The sequence below is a fragment of the Cnephaeus nilssonii genome, assembly GCF_951640355.1.
Source record: "Cnephaeus nilssonii genome assembly, chromosome: 5".
Classification (NCBI taxonomy): domain Eukaryota; kingdom Metazoa; phylum Chordata; class Mammalia; order Chiroptera; family Vespertilionidae; genus Cnephaeus; species Cnephaeus nilssonii.
Window position 1 is genome coordinate 61,563,086 of NC_137076.1, and position 16,022 is coordinate 61,579,107.

The 16,022-nt window shown below is 39.1% G+C and overlaps 1 protein-coding gene across 1 annotated transcript in view; it reads left to right on the plus strand.

Moving 5' to 3' along the window:
• The window catches only part of SLC7A11 (solute carrier family 7 member 11), a 113,580-nt gene extending 99,718 nt beyond the window's left edge, over positions 1-13,862 (plus strand). The window contains exons 12-13 of the mRNA XM_079771715.1: positions 9,696-9,824; positions 13,721-13,862. Coding sequence (XP_079627841.1) covers positions 9,696-9,824; positions 13,721-13,848 — 257 coding nt within the window. The 3' untranslated portion in view covers positions 13,849-13,862. The remainder of the gene's footprint in view (positions 1-9,695; positions 9,825-13,720) is intronic.
• Positions 13,863-16,022: the final 2,160 nt, after the last annotated feature.

A 16,022-nucleotide genomic window follows, 5' to 3' on the forward strand; every position in this document is an offset into this window, starting at 1 on the left:
TTTGATTTTGCAATGACCACGTAAATTTAGAACAATGGCAGTTCAGGTGGAAGTACTCTTGGAAGCTAAAAGATAGGCCAGCTTCCCCTTAACCTTTGGAAGTCTACAGTGTTTCTTTATGTTAGATTTATCTCCATACAGTACTCAAATGTCTGAAGTAACTAGGTTTACAAAATTCTGTAGCACATCTTCTTCAACTACCGAATAAACCTTGTATGTCGAAAAGGAGTTTGCAGAAACCATTAGGTTGAAAAAAAATACAAAAGGTAGATGACATGAAAACATTGACTTTTTTGACTCATTGTGATAAAGGCAATTCTAGACGTGCAGCTCGGTTTTGATCCCAGCAAACCAATCCTGAGGATTGATAGAAGTGCTGAAATTGTCTTGTCTGGAAACTGGTTTAGATTCAGTGTTACAGAACTATATAAAAAAGACTTAATTAAGTTAGCTTTCATTCTGTTTATGCCTTTGTCATTTCCTTCGGTGTTTAAGTGAAAATAACACACAAGAAATCATTGCTGACAGGCCTAGAATTTATCTTCTATTATTTATGGTGATAGTCCTCTCTCCACCCACCATTATACTGAACAAGTCAAATATCAGTTAAAAGTGGTGCTTAAGACCCTGTAATTCACAGGACGTTATCTGTTTTGACTATATTTAATGGCCGGCACTTACTCCAAATGAGTGAAAGCATATCATTGTGCGAGCATTTATTTTTACTACTTTACTGCCTTGTTAAAATTTTTCCTATTCCTCCTCTGCTTTTCTGTTCTCTTGTAAGTTTTAATCACAGGATATAATTAGCTGATAAACAGGATTAGGTACTGCATGAACCAGGTTGACAAGTGCAGGAAATTACCACTCTGACAAATGGATAAGTGCATATATGTACATCGAACACCCTGGTCCCACATTTTCCCACAGGTCTGTAACTACATGAGACTTTTCCCCTTTAACTCCATCAAACTTGGGTTTCCCACTTATACAGAATGGCATTACCATTTATTTATATTTTTGCTCAAGTAAGAAAATCGGCTTTCACAGTGGAATCAGTCAAGGTCTTGACTTTCTCAAATCTTATTGTGTTTAATAGCTTTCGATTTTTGAATAAGAAGGGAAATAGAGATTTGGATATATTAAAATATTGATTTTAAGACAATTTTCTTTAATTGTCTTCTATAGATCTCTGATGAGAGCTTCTTGGACATCTATATCAAATGTAGAATGAAACTCAGTTTACGCACTAGAACCAGCTTTCACATAAATACATGGGATTGTTTGTAAAGTTAGGTCACCCATACAGTTAGGTCACCCATATTAAGAGAGCATTTGGTCAGTTATCTCTATAAGAGTCAGAGAAAATTATGTTCATAGTTATAATTATTAGTATGAGCTCTGTGTAATTTACTGGAATATGTATCAAGGGAGATTAAGAGAAAAAACATAATATCTGCATATGAAGAGCTATAATCTAATGCAAAAGATAATACAAAAAGAGATTTTAAATAAGTAAAATTCAGTCAAATAAGGCTTATAAAATTATATACTCAAGCCTTGAGTATCAAGATTAAGATATTTTAATAGTATCCCTGACAATGGCAAATGATAGTACACAACCTAATAAGTAAATTATAACAACCCAATAAGTAAATCAAAAGGACAGAGCATAACCATTAAAAATGTTGTTTTCCAAAAAGGTTTAAAACATGAAAATTGCTCACAGTATTATGTTGAGTAAAAGTAACCTATGAATCAGAGTCGAATTCATAGTGAGAAAATTGAGTCTATGCAGCTTCCAGAAATTTACTGTCACTCTTATGTAAAACCCAGAATCTCTTCTGCTGCGCAGTTCTTCCAGCTGTGTTTTGCTCTACCCTTCTGGTTGGTGTCATCTATTGCATCCCCCCATCAGTTTGTGAAAGCTTTGACATCCAATTTATATCCATCAGAATAGGTTAGTTTTCACTGCAGTAATAGACAAAAATTGTATTAACTTATAACAATAAATATTTCTCTCCACTCATATTCTTCTCTGCTTTGCTCTGGCTCTACTCCTTGTTGTATTTCCTCTAGAACTAAGGATGATGGTGTTCTCTCTCTCTCTCTCTCTCTCTCTCTCTCTCTCTCTCTCTCTCTCTCTCCTTCCCTCCCTCCCTCCCTCCCTCCCTCCCTCCCTCCCTCCCTCCCTCCCTCCCTCCCTCCCTCCCTCTGGAACTTTGTCACTACAGAGAGCACGGAGACATGGTAAACCACACATAGGCTATTAAAGCCTCTACATCTCATCTACGCACACCATTCCATGCACATATAATTGGCCAAAGCAAGCCCAACTCACCAGTGTGGGAATGTGGAAGCATTCCCCCAAGGGGAACACTAAACAAAGGGAAGTACTAATATTTGATCTCATAGTAAACAGTGACCCTCCCCTCCCCCCACACACACACACCTCTTGTTTCTCTTCTTAAATGGTTTTCACCACTATGCCACTTTGATTATCCATATTCAGGTCACATCCTATATGGTTTTTGCCTCTTAAAGGAGCTCAAATCCTGTTTCCCTGCACAGCTTCTTGACTCCTGATTCAAGAAGAGAGAGAAACACTTCACGTAATGGTCCTCTGGTAAATGTGTCACTCAAAGCCAAAGATGCACATTATAATTCACCTGAAAAAGGTAAGGGGCTTGCTTTGTGTTGAGTGATCTGGTCCTGAGGTGGCCTGAAGCATCCTCTTATATATGCTTGGACCTTTTATATTTATCCTCTCACTCCCTTTTGGATCCTTTCCCACATAACCAGGTAGGATGGGCAAGTGCAATGGGGACCAATTAGCTCTTAATAAAAATTGAAATAAATATTTTTGGTCTTTTAAATACTTTAATTATTCTTCTTTCTCCTTTTTTTTCTGAAATGGTGGCCTTTCATTACATTAAGTATGCAAAAATATATTGACCGTTATTTAGGCTTTGGTCTACCAGTAGAAAGGAATTTCCTATTTAATACTTTAGCTCAAGAATTTTTAGATGAACACATCACAGTAGGTTGTCTCTAAAATTTACTGATTGTCTCTGGCTTGTGGGATTATATATAAGTTATTATTTCTTTTCTTTTTATAGCTTTCCAGATTTTCTAACTTTTTATTTTATAAAAAGCACTTCATTACTTTTACATTTAGAAAAATATATAATAAAATTATTTCAAAAACAACATAAAAAAGGAGTACTACTAGGGGAGATTGGCACCAGGGAAATAATTTGAGTACAATATCTTGTTCATTTTTATAGTTCTCATAGTACCAACTGTTGAAAGATGTTAATGTGACCTTATGGTGGTAGTCCTAGGGACACACAAACATTCCAATCTACATTAGACAAATCAGCCCTTGTTTTGTGCTTCTGTGTGAAGCTGAAAAGAGAAGGTAAGACAAGGGGAAAATACAGGGCAGGATTTTCTAGGGCTTTGGAACCACACTCCAATTACCAAGCCCTTGTGAGTTATCCTGAACCAAAAAGATGGAGAGCATTTTAGATGGAGTTTCTCCATCTATTCCATTTAGGCTCTAAGAGTTTAGAAGTAAAGTAGACCACATGTCCTATCCCCCTACTTCCCATTGAGGCACAAATATTTTTAAGAATTTGTAATTCAGAGCATATCCACAAATAGGCAGAAGAGATGCAGGGACAGAGATATCTGCTGCTTGTTTGAACATTTTCTTAGGCAAAGAAAAGCTTTTTGTTTTGGGGTATATTTACCCAGTAGAGGTAAGATAGGGGGGAAATGGAGTCAACAGAGTCAAAGACCCAAAGAGAGACACTTAGGGAGGAGAGAGTTGGGGTGGGGAAGGGAGGGAGGGAGGGAGGGTGAGAAGAAGAGGAGGGAAGGGAGGAGCAAAGAGAAACTTTAATTTTCTAAAGGGGTTTAGGTCATGGGCCACTAGTCCATGATCCTAAGAAAAGGTCTAGGAAAGGTACCCCCACAAGCATTCACTAATAAATAAAGTAGCCTAGATTCTGAGCATTTTATAGCAACATTCTTTCTCTTTGTTGAAGAAAAGTGAAGCTTGTTTGTAGCATTCTGTAGTCAACACTTGAGACAATTGCAGAAGCTAGTTACCATCTGTGGAAATAGAGAGATGGATGTTAGAATGGATGAATCTTCTAATATTTCAAATGAATTGGAGCTAGATTAGGGTATTTATTTTTAGAGATACAATCTTTGGCCTTTATTCATAACTATATTAAGTCTTTGTTTCAACCAAGTAGAATAGTTATATCAAATTATCCTGAATAAATGTTATGAACATTAATAAATTCTAACATGTAACAGATCTTCTAAAAAACCTATATCAAAATTATCAAATTAATAGTCACAAAATGGACAAAGCTAACACTTCAAACATACAGTCCTCTGTTCTTTGTCATGTTGACTGCTTTATTCACTATCATTTGCTTTATTATACAAATTAGAGGCCAGGTGCACGACATTTGTGCACTGGGGGTGGGGGGTGGGGAGGAGTGTCCCTCAGCCCAGCCTGCACCCTCTTGCCGTCCTGGACACCTTGGGGGATGTCTGACTGCTGGCTTAGGCCCGGTCCCCATGGGCCTAAGCTGGCAGGCGGACATCCTCTGAGGGGTCCTTAGCACTGCTACAGAGGCGGGAGAGGCTCCTGCTACTGTCACTGTGCTTTCTAGCCATGAGCCTGGCTTTTGGCTGAGTGGTACTCCCCCTGTGGGAGTGCATTGACCATCAGGGGGCAGCGCCTGCAATTGAGTGTCTGCCCCTTGGTGGTCAGTGCATGTCATAGCGACCGGTCATTCCGCCGTTCAGTCAATTTGCACATTAGGGTTTTATCATTATTATACAAATAGCTTTCAGGGATGTCATGGTTTACTGGAACATTGCATTTGTGTCATTGTGGCTTCCTGGCTGTTATAAAACTTCCTTTGGAAAACACTTCAGGAGATATTTGTGACTTAAAAATAGAATTCAGATCAAATTATGAAAATTAAAACAATCCTTAAGTCAAATCTGGCCATGGAAGAAGTGAGTGAAATTCAGCATAAAAAGAAATGCATATATATTCTTCATATATTACAGAGTCAGGAAAGTTCAAAGTAAGCTGGGGACAAAGAGGTTTGAAGTAGAGAGTAAACATAATGCAAAAGCGTCAGAGATTATTATTGGTGGTCAACATGTTATGTAATGCCATCAATCTCTAAGAGTTTAAAAAACAAAACAAAAGCATTCTCGTATAAAAAGAGAAATCTCTACCACCTTAATCCATTATTAAAGGTGACCATTCATCCTTAGTAATCAGATCAATTTGCAGTGAAATTTAGTTCTATATGTGTGAATTGGAAGTGATCTTATTAGTGTTCTACTACATCAGGTTAGATAAAATCCCCAATCCATTTCAGTTAAGTTTCTATTGATCCACTTAAGAGATCAATTTGGACTTGTTCGATTCTTTTGTCAAGGGATTTCATCTGGCTTGAGTTAATGTTATGAAATAAATGTAATTTAGAAATGTAAGATGGAATAAGAAAAAAGTCCAGATGAGTGTTGACAATTACTTGAAGTCAAGTTTTTGCATTTGATCATTTGATAGGGCATTGCCATGTACAAATGGACTGGAAAAACAATAGGACAAAGGAGTCAGAGTGCCTTAGCAGTCATACCTTCCTCACTTCCACTAGTGATTATGTTTCCTGTGTAATTTAAGAATTGATATCTATTTGTCATTAAAAATATAATTTTAGTTTTATTCTTAAATATGTTTTACTTCTACTTATACTAACTTTATTAACTAAATATTTCCCTCGTACCTATTTTTCAGTTTTCTATTATTTTCAGCCTTTTATCCTAGTTTTTCTTAGAAGAGAAAGAATGGATTTTAAAATGTGTGGAGATCTGGGGACACTTACCAAAGTTCCACCTGACAACCATTTTTCTGTCTCCTTCCTCCCTTCAGGAACGGTTTTAGAAGTGGTCCCGGAAAGAGAATGGCCCAGAAATATTCCTTTTTCCTCCCTAATTCTCTTCTCTTATTCCTAGAACAGGTGAGGAACGCCTTTAGCAGGAAGTGGTCTTTAAGAACTTGTCTTCACCTGGTAAAGAATAGATATGTAGATATATGGTGATTCTGCATATATTAGAGTCAGGAAAGTTCAAAGTAAGCTGGGGACAAAGAGGTTTGAAGTAGAGAGTAAACACCATGCAAAAGAGTCAGAGATTATTATTGGTGGTCAACATGTTATGTAATGCCATGGTACCCATCAGTTTTCAGGAGGAAGAGCTACTCTGAGTTCCATGGGAATAAAAGATGTACTAGAATTTGTGGAAGTAATTAGACTATAGACAAATGTGAGGGCTTGCTGAGGAAGTATTGTGTGGAAGGGGGATGTTGGAGGACTAGAGAAATAGTTGTGAAAAATCATGAAAGTTTGGGGACCAGCAGACAAATTGGACCTTGTAGGAAATCCAAGAAACTAAGCCCTGCTGATAGCCAAAGTGGGACCAGACGTGGGGGCGCATACTTTCCCTTGGGTTCTAACAGCATGGAAAAGAGAAGGAAAAGATGATGCAGGAAGATAAGGCCCTGGGCAAGAAGTGAAATAAGATGCCCATTTTTTTTTTACCATATCTTTATTTCAATTATTATTAATTATCAAAGGTAAATTTTAAAGAGCTCTATTATGACATTTCTTATGTTTGTTGGTTTATTAGATGAAGGGCAATAAGCTAGTTAGAAAAATTTGGGGCCCTGGCTAGGTAGCTCAGTTGGTTAGAGCATCATCCTGATACGCCAAGATTGTGGGTTTGATACCTGGTCAGGGCACACATAAGAATCAATCAATGAAGGCATACATAAGTGGAACAATAAATTTTGTATTTTTTTCTCTCTCTAAAATCAATAAAATTTTTTAAAATGTTCACCCTGACATACATAGAATGTATTTTGGGTTCAACTTGCTTCATTTTAAGGATGAGTAAATTGAGATCTGGTAAGTTTAAAAGATCTATTCAGAATAATACAATTAGTTGTTCTGTCAGCCAACTCTGACTTCAGTGCTTTTTCCACTGGACCATATTCCTCTCTGAAGAGACATTTTGACTTAAGTTTCTGGCCAGGTCTCACACTCTAAAACTCTCTGATCCCCTTATTGACATTTACCTTAGCAAATCCACTTTTCAAGGGTCAATCCTGAGAGGCAGGATGGTCTCTTGCTTCCCTAGAAACCACGCTGAAAGAGGTGGGTGACAGAATAGAATTTACTGTCTCTTTACAACATAAGAATATTCATCTTTAACCAATTTCACGTAGAAATTCTGACAACCTCTTACATGTCCTTGACAATTTGAGTAGGTACAAAAAGAACCAGAGATGATCCCTCTGCTTTAGCATGGCCTAAGTGTCAGGTAGTTCTACTGATCCATTCTGTTTTCTTGTATCACATTCAACTGCTTCCACATTGGCTTTTCAAATGCCTGCTAGCCCTGGCCGGTGTGGCTTGGTTGGTGCAGCATCCCATCATGTACCAAGGTTGCGGGTTTGATCCCAGGTTGAGGCACATAAGGGAGGCAACCCATCAGTGTTTCTCTCTCTCTCCCTTCCTCTCTCGAAGAAAAAAAAAAATTTAAATGCCTGTTAAGAGTGGATAGATTAAACATTTAGCTCAAATGTATTCCAAGAGAAAGGAAAAACAAAGGGTGTGAAAGGGATTTAAAGTGTTTTTGTTTGTTTATTTGTTTGTTTGCTTTTGCTTTTCTCCCCCAAAGATACATAAAGGTAGGAAAAACCTTAAAGTAAATGCAGGTTATGGTTTTGGCATAAGACAACTTGAAGTCTTTGAAAACTGGAACACACTATGAATCTAAGTCTATCCTAAAATGTTTACAACTTAAAGTCAAGCTGTGCTGGTGCAGGAATAATGAAATTGGAATGCCTGGGTTTCTCTACCATCTCATATCTGTTTTGTCTTCCATTCTCAGGAGATTTCCAGGATTACCTGAACAAAGTACAGCCAATTTTAGTTGTGTCTGTAGGTTTCTCAATGGTGCTCTGTTTATGACACATAAAGTAGTCAGTTGAAGGTGCCGTTGATTAACAGTCATGGTAACACTTGGGAGTTTAATCAATCTTCAGAGCAAGGTATTGTTTGTGCCGTTTGTAGCCAATGTCGCAATGAGGTCTTTTTTTCACACATTTGACATTCACAAACATCGCCTCCTTTCACCTTCAGGGCAGTGGACTATTTACTTTCTGATTTTTGGAAGAGGTTGGTATTAATGAATTATTGTCAGCTTTTTGATAAGCTACTAAAGATGAAATCCACTTTTCAGGGGAATGGTGGCTATTCTGCCATCCTGTTTCTTTTGCCAAGAGAGGGTTGAGAGCAAAAAGTACATTTGGGCAAATGAAAATATAACGAATGGCAGTGATGCAGCACCAGCTTTGGGGGTACAGTTATTGGGAGGACGAGTGAGCGAGAGGACGGGTGGTGGACGTATGCTGAGCACAAGGAGGCATTTCTGCTCTCAATTGCCATGTTTGGGGTCGGCCTGATTTCTCCTGCTTCCTGCTGTCCACAACAGCTAGGTGCTTAATGACTTTTTAAAAAGTCACCCGAAAAAAGTTGTTGGAGAAGGAATTTGATTTTGAAGCAAAGACTTTAGGAGAAAAGGTTTGAGGTACATAGACTTCGGTGGAGCATTAGGAAATGGGTACCCCACCTGGTCACACCCCTGCTTCAGCCTTGAATCTTGTCTCAGCTTCTTGCCTTTCCCCACCATCTCCTTAGCTCCACTCAACAGTTCTAACCAGCTACACAAGCTTAACAATTAGAATCCAAATGAGCGTAAGCCCAAGTGTTAAAACCCCACATAATGGAAAAGAAAAGGAGGACATCAAAGTGGCACATGGCCACTCATTCACATGATTTATGGACTTTTCATAGAATCTAGGGCACCATGTGGATGCGCTGAATGAGCTGATTCCCTGCATAAGAAGACTGAAGCAGCAATCCTTTGTGCATCTATGGGAACAAAATAGTCCCAAGAATATGTTTACTGTGGGAAATTGGCCCTCCGGGCCAGGAAGAATCTGTTTGTTCACTATTCAGTTATTTTTCTGACCAGTCATAATTATTTCCTATAAGTAGCAGTTAACAATCTAAATATTCAGAAATGGAGGGAGCTCAGAGGGAGACTTAGAGAATGCAAAGGTGAGGGAATGCTCATGGAGCGAGGTGTGGGAGCAGGTGGAAAAGAATGGATGAGGAATTTAGGGGAGAGAAGTGAGAGGAAAATACTGTAGCTAGTAGCCTCTGTTGAGTACACTCTGCTAATATTATCTAAAAATCTCCCCTAATCCTTCCACACCTTAGGAATTACATGTTGCTATAAAAAAATAATAAGTAATGTTCAGAAACAGTTCTCCAATCCTTATCCTAAGTACATGTGATATGTCATTACCTTCAGGCAAAAGTGAACCAGAACCAAAATGCTGGCCACTTAAATTTGGCTTTTGACACTTCCAGTATCTCCTTTTCTCTGACATTCTCTACCACAGCCCTCACGTTCTGCTTGTTTGTGAGGATGGCTACCGTACTTAATACAGCACCCCTTCTGCATAAAGGAGTTTAATTCTTACGTCTAATTGAGCAAAATAATGTCATGTCCTTTTTTTAAAGGATGTTTGGGGGAAACAGAAATAAATTGGGACTTTAGCGAACACACAAAGAAGGAAACTATTGCATTGGGGCGAGGAGTTTATTCAGCAGCACTGACATCTGAGTCTGCAGGTGACCTCATCTGGACAGGTAGGCTAGTCATGGCATTCACTAACAGAAGAGAGCAAGCAGAGTTTTGCAATATTTGTTCAAGTTTAATGGCTGATTCATTGCCCTGAAAAATTGGTTTCTTAAAGAAGTTTTTAATCTGAGTCTTATTGTATCCGGACTACATGAAGGGATATGGACCCCATCTTAGATAAATAGGCTCTGTAGGTTCTAAATGAGTGGAATATTGACCTCGACTCCTTCCAGCAGTGTGGTTAGGCAGGATGGTGGAGATGACTTATGAGGCGAATTTACCACATTAATTTAGGTGACATACTCTTCCTTTCACAAATAGCTTCGACATTCTCTGCTCACACAGCAAGTATCTTCTTTCGAGTCAGCAGTAATAGAACACATTTGCTCTCTTCCACATATTTAAATAACTGGTTCATAAAAGCCTCATGGAGAGTTAGTTTACACATATTTAAAAAAGGTAGACTCTGTTTGTGAAACTTTGCGTTTAGCACTGGCCCTTCCTTCAATGCTTGTTTTAGTCAAAATATTATTTTTTGGAACATCTTAATTGGAAATGAAAATACACAAATAAAATTATTAAGAATATGAGGACTGTTGAAACAAAAAGTCATGACAAAATTTCATTACACTTCTAAGGATTCACTGTTAATCAGCTTCAAATTCTAAGTTTTCTTCTTATTTTAATAAAGGAATTACATATTTTAAAAATACTGTCCTCAAGGTGGGTCTTTTGAATGCCAAGTGGCTAATAATATATCATATTTATGGTGTATTTTCTTGATGATTTCTGTAGCCTTGGAAAGCAAGGTCATTAATGAATGTAGCCACTGTATTTCCTATAGTCTTTCAGTTCTGTAAATATTATAAGGTATTTGAAAGCCAAAATTTCACACCTTTATACTTTATGATGGAACTAGAGGCCCAGTGCATGAAATTTGTGCATGGGGGGGGGGGAGGTGTCCCTCAGCCCGGCCTGCACCCTCTCCAATCTGGGACCCCTCGGCGGATGTCTGTCTGATGGTTTAGGCCCAATCTTGCAGGAATCAGGCCTAAACCAGCAGTCGGACATACCTCTCACAATCCGGGACCGCTGGCTCCTAACCACTCACCTGCCTACCTGCCTAATCAACCCCTAACCACTTCTGCCTGCCTACCTGATCACCCCCTAACTTCTCCCCTGCTGGCCCGATCAACACCCAACTGCCCTCCCCTGCCACGACCCGCCTCCTCCATTGGGCCCTACCTCCGCTATGCTCACAACCATCTTGTGATGGCCATCTTGTGACAATGTTAGAGCGTGATGCATGAGGGCCTGATGACCACCTAGGCTATTATTAGTATAGATTATAAACATGAGATAGGTGGGCAGATGAGTTTTGTTTACCTTACCCTTTAGAGGAGAAAGTAAAAGATAGAGTGAATAAATAAATGGCTTCCCTCAATGTTAGGAGCAAATTAGGAGATACATAGATTTTTCCTGAACCATCCAGCTAGTTTTGCAATCATTCTACTAGTATATTTAAAATGTGTCCAAAATTGACAAAAATGTACCTAAAAGTGGCAATTTTAAAAATTTAATAATAATATACTCCAATGTAACATATTTGACTTCAGAATATTGAAATGCAAATAAGACTGGGTCACTTTAATTTGTGTTTATTATTTGTACCCCCACATTGTTAAAATAAAAAGTATTTAAAGGACTTATTAAAAAAAACAACTTTATAAGAAAATTGGAGAATAGAAAAATAAGTAGGCCCTGGCCGGCTTGACTCAGTGGTTGGAGTGTTGGCCTGTGTACTGAAGGTTATAAGTAATATAAAAATGAGTTTTATCCCTGGCCCTGGCAAGTATGCATACAGGAAGCAGTCAGATGAAGTGTCTCTCTCATATCAATGTTTCTCTCTCCCTCCCTCCCTTTCTCCCTTCAACCCTCTCTAAAAAAATCAGTGGAAAAAATATTATGGGATGAGGATTAACAATAACAACAACAAAAAGTAGGGAAAATAGGATAAATCTGGGGGTAATATTTAATCATAAAATACATTTTATAATGTCTAATAGACTTTACTATAAGCTGGCTGAATATTTTCCCTCAATCTTCCCAGCACCCAACACAGAGAACATTTAAGGCGTATTTTATTCCTGATATTGTAAGATTTTTCCTATGGATCCTACCTTTCATTTATATGAAATATATATCTCAAGCACATATTTCCAAAATAATAAACTTAACAAAGGGATAATGTAGTGATAAAGGATTGTTAAATTAATAAAGAACACTCAATTTTCATTAAAACGTAACCTAAATTAGTCTTGGTATCACACTTTTCAGTGGGATGAAATGGTTTCCTGGCTATGCTCAAAAAACAGAAGAGAAAATTAAAGTGGACATTCCTATATTTTCATGGTAATATATATTCAATATTCTCTCAACACCTCGAGATTATAGTGAATATTTTTATTCTGACAAGTTAACAAATTGATTGACTAGGCCCAGGAGGAATGGTAAGTATATTTAATACAAGCTGAGCATATCTAGTTATCTCTATAAAACATATTGGAGGAATTCCAATAACACTGGCCAACTGGGAGACCATCCAGAGATATATTTGGACCTTGTTACCCTTCTCCTTGTTCCATAGATCATGCACATATTTGTTTCTCATCTGCATGTTAGTTAAAGTCATGTTAACAATATTTATTGAGTAACAATTATGCATCATGGTTTTATAATTGCTATAGTTGATATTAAAAAAGAACAAGTTCATTATTTTTTTAAATATATTTTATTGATTTTTTACAGAGAGGAAGGAAGAGAGAGATAGAGAGTTAGAAACATCAATCAGCTGCCTCCTGCACCCCCCTCCCCCCCCACTGGGGATGTGCCCGCAACCAAGTTACATGCCCCTGACCGGAATCGAACCCGGGACCCTTGAGTCCACAGGCCGACGCTCTATCCACTGAGCCAAACCGGTTTCGGCACAAGTTCATTATTTACAGAGTACAAAATATAGTAAAGGTACAGATCAAAGACTGTATAACACAACCTATGTAAGGAAGGCCATCAAGAAGTACCGACCACCTCTGATAGAGTACAGAGGAGGGAAGGATGGCCTCTTTGAAAGGGATAGAGCAAGTTTCACGGAAAAGGTGACATTTAAGGTGGGATTTGAATAATGGGTATGAGTTGAACCAGTGGAGGAGGATTCTCCTTGCACAAAGAATGCCATGGGTATAAGTACTGAGGTGGCATTCAGTTCCATTCACATACTTAGCCCTCTGTACACAGCAACGCAGAGAAGCAGCCACTATAGGAAGTCATTTAATCTCTCCTCTCATTTACACAGCTTTCCATTGCATCTCAACCCCTCCACTTTGAAACATGACTCCTTCCCTATCTCTGTCTTCCTGGTTTCATTACAGAATCCTCATTTCTGCAACACTCACTTAAAATGACAACTTATTTGCATGATCTGCATGAATTTGTCATAGGTGACTCTGAGAGATGCTCTGACTTAGATCACTTCCAGCTGCCTATTGATAAGATGACAAGAAAACCACTTCCTTCCTATTCACCCCCTCCCTTCCCATTGAGACGGCACCTAACACCTTGTACTCCAGATTAGTTGACTCCAGGGCCCTGATTCTCTGCTTATAGGAGGCAGGATCAGATAATGGGAAAACACCATAACACAGGAACTGCGGGTCATCTGGTTTACTAGGAATAGGAGATATTCATAGAGATTGGTGAGACAGACTGGAAAGATAGTAATTTAGGCTCATATTGTGGAAGTCTCTGAATGACAGGCTGAGGAAATTATATTTGACTTGATAGGACATGGGAATCAAATGGGGGATTCTAAGTAGAGTTTACTGTTTGCATTCATTTCTCTTTCTAGATACTCAGTATGTGTCTGTGTGTGTTTTCCATGATGCATTCTTATACAGAAGAGGGTGGCATCTAGCAGATTATCTTCATAGTGCCATTCACAACTGCATGCACAGGAGAAAGGCTTTCTGGAGATGAGGATGATGATACAGGTAGGGAATGTTTGTTAGAACACAGTGCTTTTCAGAATATCACATTCATAAAGGGCTCAAGCATCGTTGAGAGGGAAACGGATTGCTTGTAAAAGAGAAAGTATTTTGGGTATTTATCCAAAGAAACCCAAAACACTAAGTTGAAAAGACATATACATCTATAAGTTTTTTGCAGCATTATTTATGATAGCTAAGACAAGGAAGCAACCTGAGTGCCCATCAAAGGATGAATGTCTAAAGAAGTGGTACATACATACTACAATGGAATAAGATTCAGTCATAAAAAAGAATGAAATCTTGCCATCTGTAACAGCATGGAGGGACCTAGAGGGTACTGTATAGAGTGAAATAAGTCAGACAGAGAAAGACAAATGCCAGATGATTTCACATATATGTGGAATCTAAAAACCAAAATAACCAACCAAACAGAAACAAACTCACAGGTACAGAAAACATTTTGATGGTTGCCAGATGGGAGGGGGATTAGGGGTGAAGGGATTTGTAAGTACAAATTGCTAGTTATTTAATAGTCATGGGGATGTAAAGTACAGCATAGGGAATATCTATATATATAAAAGCCAAGCGATAGGAACGCTGGAACAACCAGAAAGACGGGAACGACTGGATGCTATGATACGCACTACGGCCGGCCAACCAGCCCAATTGGGGGCTGGCCACTCCCCCCAGCTGGGCCCAGCCAGATTGGGGGTGGGACCAGCAGCCAACCCCCGTGGCCCCTCCCCACAGCCGGCTCCACCCCTGATAGGCCCCCTCCACCCCAATTGGGGGCAGGGCCAGCTGGCCAACCGCCCACAGCCCCTCCCCCTGGCCAGCCCTGCCCTGATTGGGCCCCGATTTGGGGCAGGGCCAGTGGCCAACCTCCCGCAGCCCCTTCCCCCAACTGGTCCGGCCCCAGTAGGCCCCCATCAGGGCCGGATCAGCCGGACCCCACCAGTGCATGAATTTGCGCACCGGGCCTTCAGTAGTCAATAATACTGTAATAGCTATATGTGGTATCAGATGGGTACTAGATTTATCAGAGTGATCACTTCATACATTATATAAATTTCTTATCATGGGGTTGTACACCTGAAACTAATATGATACTGTATGTCAACTGATATTTAAAAATAAAATAATTTTAAAGAGAAAGTAGACAACACCAGAAAAAATGGAAATATACACTAACCCCATGGAAGTCTTTAGTTTTAACTGGCAGAGACTGAATGGAAATGGAGACAAATCTCAAGAGTCCCATGCTCTGCTGACAGCAGAGCTGTGGTTCAGTTAGCTCCTAGCAGCGTGTTTAAGGGATATTGAAACCCTCCCGGGAAAAGTACACTTGGCAGCTCCCTGTTGGATCCTCTTTGTCATGCGTCTTCTGTTTGGAAGTATATTACACACCAGTTATTTTAAGGAATATTTTTAACCAGTTGCTCTGTTCATTATAGCCAGGACAGGCCAACACAATCATAGACTGACGTGAATGTTTTATTCAGTGAACCAAAGAAATATCTGCCAGGGTTATATAGGACTCGCAGTGGACTGAAAATAATCAAATATGAATGGGTTTAGGTAGCCAATGGCACTGATAGCTTCTGAAGCTGAACATCCACTTTTTATTTTTTTCCCCCTTCGCTGCAGTTTATGTGAGAGTCACTGAAGAAAGAAACCTTTGGCATGATTATATTTTCTTGTGGAATGTAACTAATTTCACAGTGGAATAATTTTGACAAGAGTTCTTAGTTTCCGTATGTTTATTTCATTTTCTAGAAAAGGGGTCCTTGCCCTGGCACGTTGGAGTGCTGTTAAGCACCCTCGGAAAACTGTTTATTTTTTGTGCAATCATCAGTGGCAAAAAAAGGAAAGAAAAGAAAGAACGACAAAGAGAAAGTGAGTCAGGGTAAATTGCTCTTACGCAATTGCATTCTAGCACAGAGACCTTAAAACCAAATAAGAGAGGGGACATCCTGAACCAAGGAGAACATTATGGATGAACATGTGTGTGGAATCCCACACCTTCCTTCTGCACCTTCTGCAAGTATATAAAACCTTTGTTTTACAGTCCGCCTGAGGAGTCACAGTGCTTTCATTCCACTACAGAAACACTTGAGAAACAAACGCATGAGAATAGGTGGCTGACACTAGAAAATTAAATTT